The sequence below is a fragment of the Coregonus lavaretus genome, assembly GCF_964263955.1.
Source record: "Coregonus lavaretus genome assembly, chromosome: 9".
NCBI classification, from domain to species: Eukaryota; Metazoa; Chordata; class Actinopteri; order Salmoniformes; family Salmonidae; genus Coregonus; species Coregonus lavaretus.
The window spans coordinates 19557536-19575164 of NC_139996.1; the positions used below are offsets into that span (position 1 = coordinate 19557536).

Sequence of the window (17629 nt, forward strand, 5' to 3'; positions counted from 1 at the left end):
CCCACAGCAAAAACCAAGCCATGAGGTCGAAGACATTGTCTGTAGAGCTCCAAGACATGATTGTGTTGAGGCCCAGATCTGGGGAAGGGTGCCAAAACATTTCTGCAGCATTGAAGGTCCCCAAGAACACAGTGGCCTCCATCATTCTTAAATGGAAGAAGTTTGGAACCACCAAGACTCTTCCTAGAGTTGGCCAAATTGAGCAATCGGGGGAGAAGGGCCTTGGTCAGGGAGGTGACAAAGAACCCGATGGTCACTCTGACAGAGCTCTAGAGTTCCAGAAGCACAACCATCTCTGCAGCATTCCACCAATCAGGCCTTTATGGTAGAGTGGCCAGATGGAAGCCACTCCTCAGTAAAAGGCACATGACGACTGCCCGCTTGGAGTTTGCCAAAAGGCACCTAAAGGACTCTCAGACCATGAGAAACAAGATTCTCTGGTTTGATGAAACCAAGATTGAACTCTTTGGCCTGAAGGCCAAGTGTCACGTCTGGAGGAAACCTGGCACCATCCCTACGGTGAAGCATGGTGGTGGCAGCATCATGCTGTGGGGATGGTTTTCAGCGGCAGGGACTGGGAGACTAGTCAGGATCGAGGGAAAGATGAATGGAGCAAAGTACAGAGAGATCCTTGATGAAAACCTGCTCCAGAGCGCTCAGGATCTCAGACTGGGGTGACAGTTCACCTTCCAACAGGACAACGACCCTAAGCACATAGCCAAGACAGCGCAGGAGTGGGTTCGGGACAAGTCTCTGAGTGGCCTAGCCAGAGCCCGGGCTTAAACCCGATCGAACATCTCTGGAGAGACCTGAAAATAGCTGTGCATCGACACTCCCCATCCAACCTGACAGAGCTTGAGAGGATCTGCTGAGAAGAATGGGAGAAACTCCACAAATACAGGTTTGCCAAGCTTGTATCGTCATACCCAAGAAGACTCAAGGCTGTAATCGCTGCCAAAGGTGCTTCAACAAAGTACTGAGTAAAGGGGCTGAATACTTATGCAAATGTGATATTTTTTTTATTTTTTTTTTTGTCATTATGGGTATTGGGGGTAGATTGATAAAGAACAAAAACTATTTAATCAGTTTTAGAATAAGGCTGTAATGTAACAAAATGTGGAAAAAGTCAAGGGGTCTGAATATTTTCCGAATGCACTGTATGTGTGCATTTTCTGTGTGTGTGTGTGATTATCACAGTGAGCACAGAACCAGCAGGTGTACTGCAGCAGCAGCCACAGCTCTGTTACATAACCCATCTCAAGTGGCCCGCTAATGGATCAGCCATGCCTGGCACGTGCTCTCCTGTCCCTTCTCTCACATACACACACACACACACACACTCATTATCACGCAGCAAGTCATTTGTCTCCTTAGCAACGTGGCCGTCACGCGTCGGTTGTCGGCGGCAACAGGAGAAAGGAAGACAAGCATAGAGAGGGGCCTCTGAACTCATGCTCTATAGAGAGGCCAAAGGTCAACGTGTCCCTGTGGGGCACACATACAACATCACACACACACACACACACACAAACACACACACGCATAGTCTCTCTCTCTCTCTCTCTCTCTCTCTCTCTCTCTCTCTCTCTCTCACACACACACTCCTCTGAGTCAGTCAGTTTTTACCTAGGTGAGTCAAGTGGAAGGCAGCACATCCTGTGCTACAGTACATTTAGTACAGTCTCCAGCAGAGATGGATGAATTGAACAACCTTGGTGCTCTTTCTCAAGACAGTGATTAACACAATCACGTGCTGCTTGCTTTTCTTAGTTTGATAGCAGTGTAGTGGACTACAGGTCACTAGGGTTGATTATGGAAGTGGATTGGTCAAAAAATGTGAATGCTTCCTCAGGTGAGGTGTGTGCATGCACGTGTACCCTTAGGGGTGGTGCTATGTCAGAGTGACTAGCCAAATAAAGATAGGAAAGTTGAAATGTAAAAGGTTAGGTAAGGGTTATGGTTAAGGTTCGGGTTTAGGGTTTAGGGTAGGGACGTCCCAAAGATTCTGAATAGCACTAACCAATGAACAAATGCCCTACAGAGGGCACCTGAACCTGACATACTTTAGAGTATAATCATGGTTCATTAACTAGTCATCCCTCTGAGCAGGTTGTGAGTGTGTGTCCCTATAACTCCCCTTTATCGGTCTGTGCCTCTCTGATTCTCTCTCTCTCTCTCTCTCTCTCTCTAATATACACACTCACTCTCTCTTTCTCTCTGTGTTGCAGTGCAGTGTAGATTCCCCTGCTAGACTCAGTGCTGCAGGCAGGAGAAACCGTACACAACTCCTCTCAAACTCAAGCCTAAAATGGTTGTTCCCCTAGTCACTATCATGCTGAGTCATGTGCTTTGTCCATGTTCTGTTGTGTGCCTGGTGGAAAAGCTTCACAGCGATATGGCGACAGGCAACCACTGGAGAGCCACTGCGAGTGGTGTAGTGTGAGACTAAGTGAGGTGTCAGAATGGTTCAGTGAAGCAATACTGAACCCCTGACTCACCCTAATATACTGTACGCTGTTATTGTTTTGGCAAGTGATTGTGCCCAAGTTAATTTTTACACTGTGGGGTTATGTTGAGAAAGACTTGTTATGTCAGAGGTAGGCTGTGATTATTTATTTTAGGCCATACACACAGCTCAAAGGTTAGTCTGTGGAATGTACGCCTTTTTAAACAGTGTTTTTCAGCCAAATTGGCAACAAGAGCTTACAAAACATCAGCTGATTGCGATCTATCTGTCTCACTGAACCTTATCTTATCTCACACACACACATACAAATCCACACACAAGCACATGCACATGTCGGCGCATAAGCACACACACACCCGCACATAAGCAAGAATGTAATCAACACACATCCGCACACAAGCACACGCAAAAGACACACACACACAGACACGCACACAAAGGAAAACCAACACGTACACACAGATATTGGCACAGACACACGTACACAACTTACGCCTGTTATATAATGGGCCCTGTTCTCCTTTTCAAATCCTAGTCAATTGTTGATCTGCATCTGCAATTACAACAGTGCTATATTCCTACTCATTTTACTCACTGCTTCACTTGAAACACAATGGTTATGTGTTTGAGCTTGTGGAGGCTGATCTGGATTCAGTTTCTTTGAGGAGACGTACTGTACAGCTTACTGCAGTACCCAGCCATCTGATCTGGAGTCAGTTTGTCTGAGCAGCTCTCTCTACAGTTTACTGCAGTGGCTGGCTGTGAGACACCAGGCCTGTCTCCCAGCTCACACTCCTCTTAAGTGAGGAACTTGAACCAGTTCCCACCAATGATTTATGTATTCACTAGATGACTGACAGGGGATGCTGTTTTGAAGCCACGGCGCCTCCATCTTGGCACTTCCCCACCATTATAAATAATGTTTAGGAAGCTATAGAAATGCGAGAGCATGCGCGTACCGATAGGATGGTTGGGGAATGAATAGGTCAATTTTTTACTGACAAAACTGTGATTAAATGTAGAAGCCAGACAACAGTTGAAATTAAGCCTCTAAAATCGCTAGATCAATATATCCCCAAGCAACTGGGAGAGAGTGAGCGGTCAGTTATGTACAGCAGCGAACCAATCAGTTGATAAAGCGGCGCAGTGACATGAATCCAACAACCAATGGCTTCCCTCAGAGGAAAAGACAAGGAGCAACTTGGAGATGCAAACGAGAGTCATGAACAGCTAAAGGATATCCAGGAAAACATACACTATATATACAAAAGTATGTGGACACCCCTTCAAATTAATGAATTCGGCTATTTTAGCCACACCCGTTGCTGACAGGTGTATAAAATCGAGCACACAGCCACGCAATCTCCATAGACAAACATTGGCAGTAGAGTTCAGTGACTGTCAATGTGGCACTGTCATAGGATGCCACCTTTCCAACAAGTCAGTTCGTCAAATTTCTGCCCTGCTAGAGCTGCCCCGGTCAACTGTAAGTGCTGTTATTGTGAAATGCTCTCAATGCACACCAAAACAAACAAACTGCTACAATATGTTGTTAAAAAAGTAGATTTGTTCGAAAAGAAAGTAGAGTCTAATGTGTCAGACATGCACATACAAAGAGTGCGCATAAACGAACAAGACAACAAAATTAGCCTCCAGGAAACAAAGTTTCAAACTTTAGAAGATGAATTGGATCAGCAGCAAAACAGAATGAGATTAAACAACATGAGAATATTGTCCATACCAGAAGATGAGGAAAAAGGGGACCTTTCCCCGCTAAGTGTTCAAGCTGATATCGGAGGAACTTGACGTGGATATATCACTAAAGGATCTGGAAGGATGCCATAGGATCGGCGTGAAACAGAAGAACACTAAATACCCTTGCGTGGTAATCTTCTAATCAAATTTTATTTGTCACATACACGTGTTTAGCAGATATTATTGCGGGTGTAGCGAAATGCTTGTGTTTCTAGCTCCGACAGTGCAGTAATATCTAACAAGTAATATCTAACAATTGGGCTCCCGAGTGGCGCAGCGGTCTAAGGCACTGCATCTCAGTGCTTGAGGCGTCACTACAGACCCCCTGGTTCGATTCCAGGCTGTATCACAACCGGCCGTGATTGGGAGTCCCATAGGGCGTTGTCCGGGTTTGGCCGATGTAGGCAGTCATTGTAAATAAGAATTTGTTCTTAACTGACTTGCCTAGTTAAATACAGGTTAAATAAAATAAATAAAATTACACAACATATACCCAATACACACAATCTAAGTAAGGAATGGAATTAAGAATATATACACTACCAGTCAAAAGTTTGGACACACCTACTCATTCAAAAATTATTTATTTTTTTCCCATTTTTTCCATTGTAGAATAATAGTGAAGACATCAAAACTATGAAATAACACATATGGAATCATGTAGTAACCAAAAAAGTGTTAAACAAATCAGATTCTTCAAATAGCCACCCTTTGCCTTGATGACAGCTTTGCACACTCTTGGCATTTTCTCAACCAGCTTCACCTGGAATGCTTTTCCAACAGTCTTGAAGGAGTTCCCACATATGCTGAGCACTTGTTGGCTGCTTTTCCTTCACTCTGTGGTCCAACTCATCCCAAACCATCTCAATTTGGTTGAGGTCGGGGGATTGTGGAGGCATGGTCATCTGATGCAGCACTCCATCACTCTCCTTCTTGGTCAAATAGCCCTTACACAGCCTGGAGGTGTGTTGGGTCATTGTGTAATGTATACAATAACTATGTATTTATACTATGACTATCCCATTTCATGGAATGCCCACCACCCTCATACGACATGTCTGCTAAAATGTTTTAACTGGTTCTTCAGTGACAGACGGAACAGACAATGTTAACTTTAGATTTTATACAAGTAAAGACCAACAAAATCCAACTTATTACATGGAATGTACACATGCTCCATGATGGGGGGAGCATATGGTTCTTGAACACTTAGAGATTGTCAGCAGATGTGGTTTTCCTGCAAGAGTTACATTTCAAAATATATATGGTGGGTCTGGGCAGGGGTGATGTTGTGGATGTTTTTATGTGTCTTTATGTTGTCGTGGATGTTTTGTATTGTAAAAAATATATATATATTTATATGGCATTTGTTTTTGCCACGTTTATTCTATTACAGACACCTTAATGTATAATTTTAAATGATAAGTGAGCTAAACATTAAACAAAAATGAAAAAATATATATAAACATTTTCCTTAATAATTTTAACAAAGTTCTAATGTTACTGTCCCCACTACAACAACAAAATACATAAATACATGTAATTTGGTCCTTGAAACATTTAATTGAAATACAGTAGAATTCCATTCATTGCTATGGAGGACTGCTTCTGGGGTGTGCCAATATGGCCAACCGGTGGTTTCAAGCCCTCTCATTGGCCAATACATAGCATCAGCAATTCAGGGTTTATATACGACATTGGTTCTCACTCCCCATCCCACCTTCCTCTCTTTCACATTCTGTTCCTGGCTCCCTCTGTCTGTCTGTCTGTCTGTCTGTCTGTCTGTCAGCCTGTCTCTGTCTTCATATATCATTGTTTTCCCTTGCCCTCCCTCTCACACTTTTCCTCTCCTCTCTTTAGGTTTCCCCCTTTCTCTCCCCTCCCCTCGCCTCCCCTCATCACCTTAACCTTCACTTTTCCCTCCTCTTATCATTGTTTCTTAACTTCTCCCCTGTCTCTATATTGCTGCTCTCTTACCGTTTCTTACCCTCTCTCTACCTCTGGTTTTAACTTTGAATCTGCTATGTAAATACATGAATATCCCCTCTCTTTCTTCCTCTCTCTCTCTTCCTCCCCCTCTCTCTCCAGGAGAAGAACCTGGACTGGTTCCCCCGGATGCGGGCCATGTCCCTGGTGAGCAGCGAGGGGGACGGTGAGCAGAACGAGATGCGCTCCCTGCAGGAGAAACTGGACAGCACCGTCACACTGGTGTCCCTGCTGTCCTCCCAGCTGTCCGAGCTAAAGGATCAGGTACGGTACTGTCATTGAACAAGGCATTCATTTAGACACTGAACAGGGCCGCACAACTCCAGTGTCGTGTTCATTGTGGCACGCAATGTTTGATGAGCGCTTCTTATTGGATAAGTCCAAATAGTCTTTCCCCGTTTCAGTCCATGTTTGAGTGCTTGGTGCCTTATGAACACAGTCGGTATTCGAGGGCCACCGTCCTGTTGATTTTGTGGGTGTCCCTAGCACTTAACTGATCAATGGATTTCATTGTTTGTTCAGAGTTTAGTCCACACGCTATGGACTTTCTTCATTTGTATCCCTTTAAAAGTTCAGAACCAAAACCAGCATCCACTGTGGCCCTTGAGGAACATATCTATGCAATCAGCCTTCCACTATCTTTAACTTAGTGTATTATTCAAAGTTACATTTGATTCCAGTACATATTTTTTTAACCAGGGATTGAAATCAGCAACCCTGTAGTTTCAATCCTCAACCATACAGCCATCTCTCTCTCCTCTCTGACCAAGAGGCTCTCAACTCCTTCATGACAACCCAAGGCACAGATCACCATGGGTCTACTCACGCACATCACAATGGCCTATCATTCCTGTCCGTTCACATGCACTTGTCATTTTCTCTGAGGTTATCATGCCTTTATGTACGATGCCATTTCCCTCCCTGACCTTGGGCTGACTAGTCGTGTGCAGCAAGTAGTGTGACAGATCTCATCACTCACCATCACCTGATCATCACAACAACATCACCTGATCATCACAACAACATCACCATCACCTGATCATCACAACAACATCACCATCACCTGATCATCACAACAACATCACCATCACCTGATCATCACAACAACATCACCATCACCTGATCATCACAACAACATCACCATCACCTGATCATCACAACAACATCACCATCACCTCATCATCACAACAACATCACCATCACCTGATCATCACAACAACATCATCATCACAACAACATCACCATCACCTCATCATCACAACATTACCATCACCTGATCATCACAACAACATCACCTGATCATCACAACATCACCTGATCATCACAACAACATCATCATCACAACAACATCACCATAATCTCATCATCACAACAACTTCACCATCACCTGATCATCACAACAACATCACCATCACCTGATCATCACAACAACCTCACCTGATCATCACAACATCACCTGATCATCACAACAACATCACCTGATCATTACAACAGCATCACCATCACCTGATCATCACATCACCATCACCTGATCATCACAACATCACCTGATCATCACAACAACATCATCATCACAACAACATCACAACAACATCATCATCACAACAACATCACCATCACCTGATCATCACAACAACATCACCTGATCATCACAACAACATCACCTGATCATCACAACAACATCACCTGATCACCATAACAACATCACCTGGTCATTACAACAGCATCACCATCACCTGATCATCACAACAGCATCACCATCACCTGATCATCACAACAACATCACCATCACCTGATCATCACAACAACATCACCATCACTTGATCATCACAACAACATCACTATCACCTGATCATCACAACAACAGCACCATCACCTGATCATCACAACAACATCACCTGATCATCACAACATCACCTGATCATCACAACAACATCACCTGATCATCACAACAACATCACCTGATCATCACAACAACATCACCTGATCATCACAACATCACCTGATCATCACAACAACATCACCATCACCTGATCATCACAACATCACCATCACTTGATCATCACAACAACATCACCATCACCTGATCATCACAACATCACCATCACCTGATCTTCACAACAACTTCACCATCACCTGATCATCACAACAACTTCACTATCACCTGATTATCACAACAACATCATCACAACAACATCACCAGATCATCACAACCACATCATCACCATCACCTGCCTCTCCTGCATGTGATCCCAAGGCAGTCACAGACCTCTCCTTGTGTGTTCCTCTGCTGCCTAGATGTGTGTGTGAACAACAAACATCTGATAGAGAAAATAACAACCTTGGTAAATAGCGAGCTGGAACTCATGGATGTTGTTTGTGAACACAGCCCTCTTATACTCAGAAAGAGAAAACAACTTCATGGTAAAAACAGAGCTGGAACAGGACATGAGTCGTGTTGATGTGGTTCCGAACGATCAAAGTGCTGGTGTTCATGGTATCACAGACAGTACTATGTTTACCTAGGAGGGTTGTTAAGGACTTGCCTCACAAGTCAGACAATTGTTTCTGAAATATTACATAGAGCAGGGCGAATATGGAAGACAGGAAATCGAGGCTATTTGGCCCTTTAAAACAGCAGATTTGGTCACTGATAAGCTCTACAGTAACATGCTATACATGACATCAGAGCTCTGGCTCTGCGCTTCACAGCGCTGTATGGGTTTTGACTGATAAACATTCTGAACTTGAGCACCGCACGCGACAAGAAGTTGCATATGTTTTGTTGTCTGAATGAGGGAAATGCTGTGACTGTAGAGGACTTTATGTATTTTGAAAGATGTGTCATTGAGGATTATAATAAATACCGCTTTGATGTCATACAAGCAAGCCAAACAGCAGATGTCCAAATTTGCTCTTCACATATCCTTATCAAAAACTCATGTCATATAACATTTTATTCGTCACATGCTTCATAAACAACAGGTGTAGACTAACAATGAAATGCTTACTTAAGGCCATATACAGTGTCAATGTTTATGGTCACTTATGTTTTGATGTACAGAACATACCCTGGGTTGTTCTGAACAGAATGAGCCTATGTTTGTCTATTGTGAAGAAAATTCGCCACGGAACACACACCTGAATGCACTCATTATTTCTTTCTATGCTCACCAAAATGATGATATGTTTCTCTGAATTGCCTTGTGAAAGCTTAACACTGTAAGATCGTATTTTATAGCTTAGCTAGTCATGTTGGCAATAGAACAAGATGCCGACCTGACCTAAATTGAACATGATGCCCACCTGACCCAGATTGTGATTTATAATGGGCAGTTTTTGGATTGCGTAAACAACAACAGTAATTGTGTAATGGCTTGGATGCAGGGTTGTGCTCCAAACAAAACAACTATTTTGTATTGTGCACACTTTGGAGAGGTGTGTGGCCACTTGGAGAGACCAGTTAGTCCTCTCACTCAAACCCTTTTTTGCCTTATGTTGCACCTACCCCACATTTTCCAGGAATTTTCTTATCATGTTACTGAATGTATTCAGAGTATTTTCAGATTTCATTATCAACAAATGCGGCAAAAAGTACAGTAAATATAAAATGCACATAAAATCAACAGGGTAATGTTTGGATTGTCTTGTCAGGTTAATTGTTGTCCTCAACTTTGGTTTAATAATTTCACCATAATCTCCAAACTGTTCCCTTTCGATTGCTACCATGCTTATGCATTTAATATTTATTCTGTAAGAAACATTTCAATTTAGCCCTCCCTAGGCAAATTCCCACAGTGTTAACGGTTAAGGACAGATGTGTGAAAGCTGAGAGCTGAGCCAGGTCTTCAGTACAAGAGATTACAGATACCGGTACATGGTGTTTATTCTCACCAATGATGAATATCAGGACCCTTGTAATGAACTGTAAACTAAAGACAGTGAAAGGCTATCCTGTAAAATTCGACATCATCTCAAATGGACTCCTTTGGACATTAGACCACATTTCAATTTAGGAACTATCTGACAAATTGTAAAAGATTTAGGCAAACTAATGAAGCCAAGATTTGGTTCTCGGTTCCTAGATTACTGTAGGTGTAACCTGGGCTGACTGACTGTTTTTAGGCAATGTTGCCAGATTTAATTGAAAACTGCCCAAACTGGCAAAGCTGTGTGTAGCGTATATTGAATGTTGTTCTTTCCTTCTTTTCTACCCAGATGACAGAGCAGAGGAAGAATAAACAGATGATGGGCTTCCTGGGGCCTGCTGGGGTCAACAACCACCACATCCCAGCACACTGAGGGGCCTGGGGCCCCCTGATAACAGAGAACACTGCTGGAGGTACAGAAAGGGACCACAAATACGTACACACACACACAAAATGTGCATACAGTACACACACGCACCCACACAATGTTATCAGATTTATGGGGCCAACGGCCACTGGCTCACACGCATACTTTACTCAAACACTGCTTTGTATTCAAAGCAAACAGTGCCTTGTATTCAAAGCAAACAGTGCCTTGTTCTTAGACAGTGTACTGACTCCTCACCCAGCATCACCCTCTCACATAGAACAGTACAGTGATGTGCGCCTTTAGGACAGCACAAGCTGCACAGTCATTCTGATCATCCCATATCAGTCCTGCTGCTCTGAGTGAGCCTCTGAATGAGATGCCAGGCATGCCACACATTGGCCAGTGTCACTATGGCAGACTGCCTGCAGACTGGAGGTCATGGGAGATGGTAAAAGGTTAAGTACGGTGGCCTTGTGGGCACCCATGCTCTTCCTTCTTTATTCTCAGTGCACTGTGTCTGTCTGAGACTAAGATGAAGACAGAGACTGGGCTATACGCAGGTCAGGTATTAGTACATTGGGTTGGTATTGTTCAGTTCTCTTTGGACTTTAAAGGGGCTGCTCCTTGTATTACTGATAGGCCCTCTTGTGAAAGGGTGTACGTGTAACTTTAAGGTGAAGTATTTTCTTCCTAGCCTGGTCTCAGATCTGTTTGTGCGGTCTTGCCAACTCCTATGACAATGATAATAGGAGTTGGCAAGGCCGCACAAACAGATGTGGGACCAGGCTATTCTCTTTGGGTATGTTTTAATATGACCTGTTAACTTGTGAACATAACTGGAGTATTACATTTTTTTACTTTGGAATAGAAACGGAACATTGATCAACTTACCGCCTGGCTGCGTTGTGGTAACATTGCTTCATCATCTCAATCATAATGACCATGATAGTCAATGTTCTCAATATCCTGCACTTTAAAAAAATGTTAACATACAACTGGAGAAACGGATTTGCCTGTGATGTTACTTTGCCTTTTTGTTAACACTTTACTTGAACTCATAATGCTTCATACCAGTTTCATTAACATGTCGTAAAGCTTCATAGCATGTGTCAGGTCTCCAGGATATACTATGACAATGTTATGACACATATTTACATGTATTGTGGTATTTAGCCTTATGCTATGAAGCTTCACGGCATGTTTACGACGAGTTCAAGTAAAGTGTTATCGCCTTTTCTCTCAGTGAAGTGTCCTCAATGATAATGCAATCCCTGCACCGCATTACATGACTTTCTACGCATGTTGTACATAATCTATAAATAACATAATGAAAAGAAAATGTATATGAAGATAATCTGATTATCTGTGCGGAATTTACTTGAAATGCATTGAGTCATAAATCCTATATTGGTACAGAATGTAGTCAGGAGGACTGATTGAAAATCATGTGCTTGTGTCCAATACAGTAGATAGTCTTATTAACTCACTCATGTTGATAGAGATGTTTGCTCATACTGTAATCGTGACGTGCATCCCAAATGGCACCCTATTTCCTATGTAGTGGCCTTATTTTGACCAGGGCCCAGACAGCTCAAGTAGGTGCCTCTGGGCCCTGGTAAAAAGTAGGGCACTACATAGGAAATAGGGTGCCATTTGGGACACCACCATGGACATCAACTCATCTCATACTGTAATGATCATTCTCTTAGTTTGTTAGGGGTTCAAGCAGTGAAGCTGTGAGATGCCCTATTGTATTTGTTGGCGTTCATTATTATACGTCTTCTTCCGCCAAGGAAAATTAATAAGTATATTCCTGTGAGATGGTAAAGGCCCATGGGCCCCATACCCTGTCAAGCAATGCCATGTGAATTGGCATCACGGTGGCGTTATAACAAGCGATTGAAGATGCAAACTTTTAAAGGTCATGTTCCTTACCCCGTTTGAGCTAGAGTCATGAAATTCAGTACATATGTCCCTCTCCTCACAAGGAACAAATTTGCCTCAATGACTCACAAGGTTCGCCATGATGGATTTTCCACAATTGTTTTGATAAACATTTAAAACGCTACTCCTCTGGCATCGAATGACTGATCTGTACGAAACTTGATACATGGCATCTATGGACCAAGGTCTCTCAGAGCAATATTTTCCAGGATAGCATCTCAAACAACAATAAACATTTAAGTGGGCGTGACCTGGCACATAAATGCATATAAATCAGACACAGTTATTTGTATTGTAAAAACTTCATACAAATGTTCCAAACACTGTCAAAACTCAACATATGCAAGCACATTCAGATCGACCACACAGTGGCACTATCAGGGGCACATGATTATATTTCTTGATCTGTTTGACTCAGAGTGATGAAATTTGGCACACACGCTCAGGGATGTGGGTGTAGTTAACTTGTAGAGTATGATTCGGTTTGGCCGCATGGTGGCACTGTTTAACAGGAAAAAACAATCATGCAAGCTCATTGGCTTATAGCAGCGATGTTGTTTGAGCTAGAGTCTTGGAAAATATTGTGTTTAAGACATCCATAGATGCTATATACCAAATTTGTTGCCAATTGGTCAAGCGATTTTCTGTTGTCGTTTTTAACTCTTGTAACTCAGCCATGTAACTCAGTCACATGGAATGCAATTTAATATGTGTGTATAAAACTTGTATGTTTAAAAGTTTTTATGTTATGCAATCACATGACAGTATGAGAGTATGTACGCACTTCAGAGGGGAATGCCCTTTGACACTTTTCTGTAAACAGATACAGTGTGTTTTATGTTGTTCAGATGTTATTGTAATAAATCTATGATAATCTATGACTGGATGTTTTTGCCTTGAGTTGATCACTGTCTCTGTGTATTTAGTCAGCCTTCTAGGGGTTGAAATTAATGTTTGTCTTACCGTTGTGGGCCACCTACACACCCACACACAGTACACACATACAGTTGAAGTCGGAAGTTTACATACACCTTAGCCAAATACATTTAAACTCAGTTTTTCACAATTCCTGACATTTAATCCTAGTACAAATTCCCTGTTTTAGGTCCGTTAGGATCACCACTTTATTTTAAGAATGTGAAATGTCAGAATAATAGTAGAGTGAGTTATTTCAGCTTTTATTTCTTTCATCACATTCCCAGTGGGTCAGAAGTTTACGTACACTCAATTAGTATTTGGTAGCATTGCCTTTAAATTGTTTAACTTGGGTCAAATGTTTCGGGTAGCCTTCCACAAGCTTCCCACAATAAGTTGGGTGAATTTTGGCCCATTCCTCCTGACAGAGCTGGTGTAACTGAGTCAGGTCTGTAGGCCTCCTTGCTTGCACACGCTTTTTCAGTTCTGCCCAAAAATGTTCTATAGGATTGAGGTCAGGGCTTTGTGATGGCCACTCCAATACCTTGACTTTGTTGACCTTAAGCCATTTTGCCACAACTTTGGAAGTATGCTTGGGGTCATTGTCCATTTGGAAGACCCATTTGCGACCAAGCTTTAACTTCCTGACTGATGTCTTGAGATGTAGCTTCAATATATCCACATAATTTTCCTTCCTCATGATGCCATCTATTTTGTGAAGTGCACCAGTCCCTCCTGCAGCAAAGCACCCCCACAGCATGATGCTTCCACCCCGTGCTTCACGGTTGGGATGGTGTTCTTCGGCTTGCAAGCATCCCCCTTTTTCCTCCAAACATAACGATGGTCATTATTGCCAAATAGTTATATTTTTGTTTCATCAGACCAGAGGACATTTCTCCAAAAAATACGATCTTTGTCCCCATGTGCAGTTGCAAACCGTAGTCTGGCTTTTTTATGGCGGTTTTGGAGCAGTGGCTTCTTCCTTGCTGAGTGGCCTTTCAGGTTATGTCGATATTGGACTCGTTTTACTGTGGATATAGATAATTTTGTACCTGTTTCCTCCAGCATCTTCACAAAGTCCTTTGCTGTAGTTCTGGGATTGATTTGCACTTTTCGCACCAAAGTACGTTTATCTCTAGGAGACAGAACGCGTCTCCTTCCTGAGCGGTATGACGGCTGCGTGGTCCCATAGTGTTTATACTTGCGTACTATTGTTTGTACAGATGAACGTGGTACCTTCAGGCGTTTGGAAATTGCTCCCAAGGATGAACCAGACTTGTGGAGGTCTACAAAAAAAGTCTGAGGTCTTGGCTAATTTCTTTTGATTTTCCCATGATGTCAAGCAAAGAGGCACCGAGTTTGAAGGTAGTCCTTGGAATACATCCACAGGTACACCTCCACTTGACTCAAATGATGTCAATTATCCTATCAGAAGCTTCTAGAGCCATGACATCATTTTCTGGAATTTTCCAAGCTGTTTATAGTGTATGTAAACTTCTGACCCACTGGAATTGTGATACAGTGAATTATAAGTGTTACACAGTGTCACATTCCACCTCATGGTCAGATCCTGCGGTCATCTGCTATTGATCAACGTTCACAGTTAACATCATGCTTTAATTAGCCCTGATCACACTGCAACTATTCTGCTTCTTCCATCTCATTAACTAGATAAGAACAGCTAGTTAACACACATTAGAAGCCTGATGTTGACTTTGGGTCAGCATTATCATTAGTCATTTTCCTCTTTAGCCTGTTTGGAAAGCTCAAGATGAATGACTAATGGGAATACAGTTGAATCCAAAATTATTGGCACCCTTGTTAAATATGAGCAAAAAAGACTGTATAAAATAAATAATACAAATACTGAGCTATATTGTATGCTAAAAAAAAAATAGGACAGGGCTCATGTCCAGAGATGGCCTGGTTATGTTCTGTTAGTGTTGACTCTGGCGGGGCTGTGTTTGCTCACACCGCCTCTGTGAGTCAGCCGTTAAAAGTAGCTGCACGAGGTGCCATAATAACCCACAGCTGTCACTGAGCAAGGCAGGAAAATTCTCACATTTTTTCTCATATAATTAAAATGGCAGGGCAGATACCGCCATAGTTAATGTACTGCTTTGTACCTGCTTCTGTTGGACATGTCCTAACTGCCAGTGGACTACTGTATTGTACAGTAGCTAGTACTGTAGTGGTGTAAGGTGCTGCTCTGGACCAGAAAGTAGTCTCTCCACTGTCTAGTGCTGCTCATAGTCTGAGTCTGAGAACATACTGATGTAATGTAAATGAGTAACCACTTCCAGGTCAATGTCTCTTACTGTACACTTATGACTCTTATGATTCTGAGGAACTGGCTGGAATTAGAATGACTCTTAGAATTCTTAGTCTCTGATATGTCTATGACAGGGTTCAATAGTAGTGGATTGGGCCAGGTGCACTGTATTTCCGTTGTCCATTCTACAGTGAACATTCTACACGTTTTGTGCATGAGAACAACACGATGTGTGCACGTGAGCTGTGTGTGTTGCTAATGTTCACAACCTTAGACACAATTGGACACCGGCCATCTTTGAATCTCTCGACACTGGCAGTCCCCGCCCAAAGTCACATGTTGTTCCGTCAGGGTGAACTCGGACCCACCCAATATTAGTAGGACAATAAACAGGACGTTATGCCACAAACACCTCTGGGACTGAGTCACGCTAATGATTGGATGTTGGGTTTATTGAATGGTTGTTGGAAGCAGGTGTTTTAGATGTTGCAGTGTGACAAAATAAAAAGTATTTTCAAATGCTATGTTGAGCAACTGGAGATTTTGTTGTTTGTTCTTGTTTTCAAATAATGTTGACAGGTTATTTTGACCATTTGAGTTATGCCAGGTGCATGTGGCCATTACTGAAGTGAAGCGTCTCAATAACAGAATTGTATCAGAGTCACACATTGGTGATTTAGCTTGTTTTCATTTAATTTTAGAGTTACTTGAAAGTGTTCTGCTCCCACTGTAAGTGAAGGTTGATCCAATAAAGTAATTGATCACCTCATTGATCTCCTACAATCATCTCCCCTCTCAAAGGCTCTGAAGAAATGTACAGGACACCAGATCAGATATCTGTTTTTACCCCTCACAGATCTATGGCAATTTCAAGCAGGTGTTTGTGTTTTCAAAGGAAGAAAAACAGATTTTGTGGGAGGGAAAGACATCTTTACTGCCAGTTGTATAAATACACTTCCCTCGTGATGGGCTGCATGTTACTTCCTATGTCATGCTGTGGGGATGATGAGGCGGTATGGTCACATGGTAGTTCATACACCCTCGGGCCAATCATAAACACCACAAACATCAGGGCTGTTTTCATTAGGGCACACCATAACAAAATGAGAAAACGATGTAGTCCCTCCCGGTTTCAGTTTGTTTTCATCCGTTTGGTGTCTAATGAACAAGGCCCAGGCCTTCTAATGCCATCTAACTTTCTCACTTAATCTGATAACACGCTGCTGTAGTGTATTTTTGCAGTCCAAAATGTCTGGTGGTGTCACGTTTTTCCCTTGGAGGGGTATGGTGAGAGACACAGACCCCTTATCCCTTCCAGTGATGGAATGAAAAGACTCCGGCTCAGATAGTTATTATGCTTCCCTCGACAGCTGTCTGCTGTCTTCAGTGATAGCTAGGTGTGGTACTGTAGCTCCAAGGCAAAACGCATTTATTCATTCACATATTTTTCACAGACAGTATTTCAGAATTGAGTTAAGAAACAGTAGAAGTAGGATTGCATGTGACACACATAATAAAACTGGGATTCAAGGACTTAAAAGTCAACGCCATTTATTCAAAGTAAATGTGTCTAAGCTAAAAGGCATAGAAAATGTACAACTGAACATTGGCAGTAGTTCTTTCTTTAATGTGCATGTAAATTACTTTAAAACACTCACCACTTAAATCCCCAGTAATAAGGCATCTATTGAAGATTAAACAGATTTCTCTGTTTTCAAACCTTTCTCTTCATGTATTATGTACAAAGAGTTGACCATAGTATCTGTATTGTACAGTAATTACCATATTACCACCCACCACTAGTTAACGCGAATGCCTCACATTTCTCTTTCTCATTCTGCTCTAGTCTCCGGTTGTGTCGTGTGATTTATGAACCACAAAAGTTTATTTTGCATAAGGCAAATCTCTCTCAACTTGAGACAACTGATTTAGCGTACTGTCTTCACTATTGAAGGGAGTGGGACACTGTCCTGCTGAATTAGCCAATGAGC

General features: G+C 42.3%; 1 protein-coding gene across 1 annotated transcript in view; it reads left to right on the forward strand.

Moving 5' to 3' along the window:
* The window catches only part of LOC311135168 (inositol 1,4,5-trisphosphate-gated calcium channel ITPR2-like), a 148623-nt gene extending 135291 nt beyond the window's left edge, over positions 1 to 13332 (forward strand). Inside the window, exons 56-58 of the mRNA XM_084169086.1 lie at positions 6311 to 6472; positions 10427 to 10550; positions 11015 to 13332. Coding sequence (XP_084025212.1) covers positions 6311 to 6472; positions 10427 to 10510 — 246 coding nt within the window. The 3' untranslated portion in view covers positions 10511 to 10550; positions 11015 to 13332. The remainder of the gene's footprint in view (positions 1 to 6310; positions 6473 to 10426; positions 10551 to 11014) is intronic.
* Positions 13333 to 17629: the final 4297 nt, after the last annotated feature.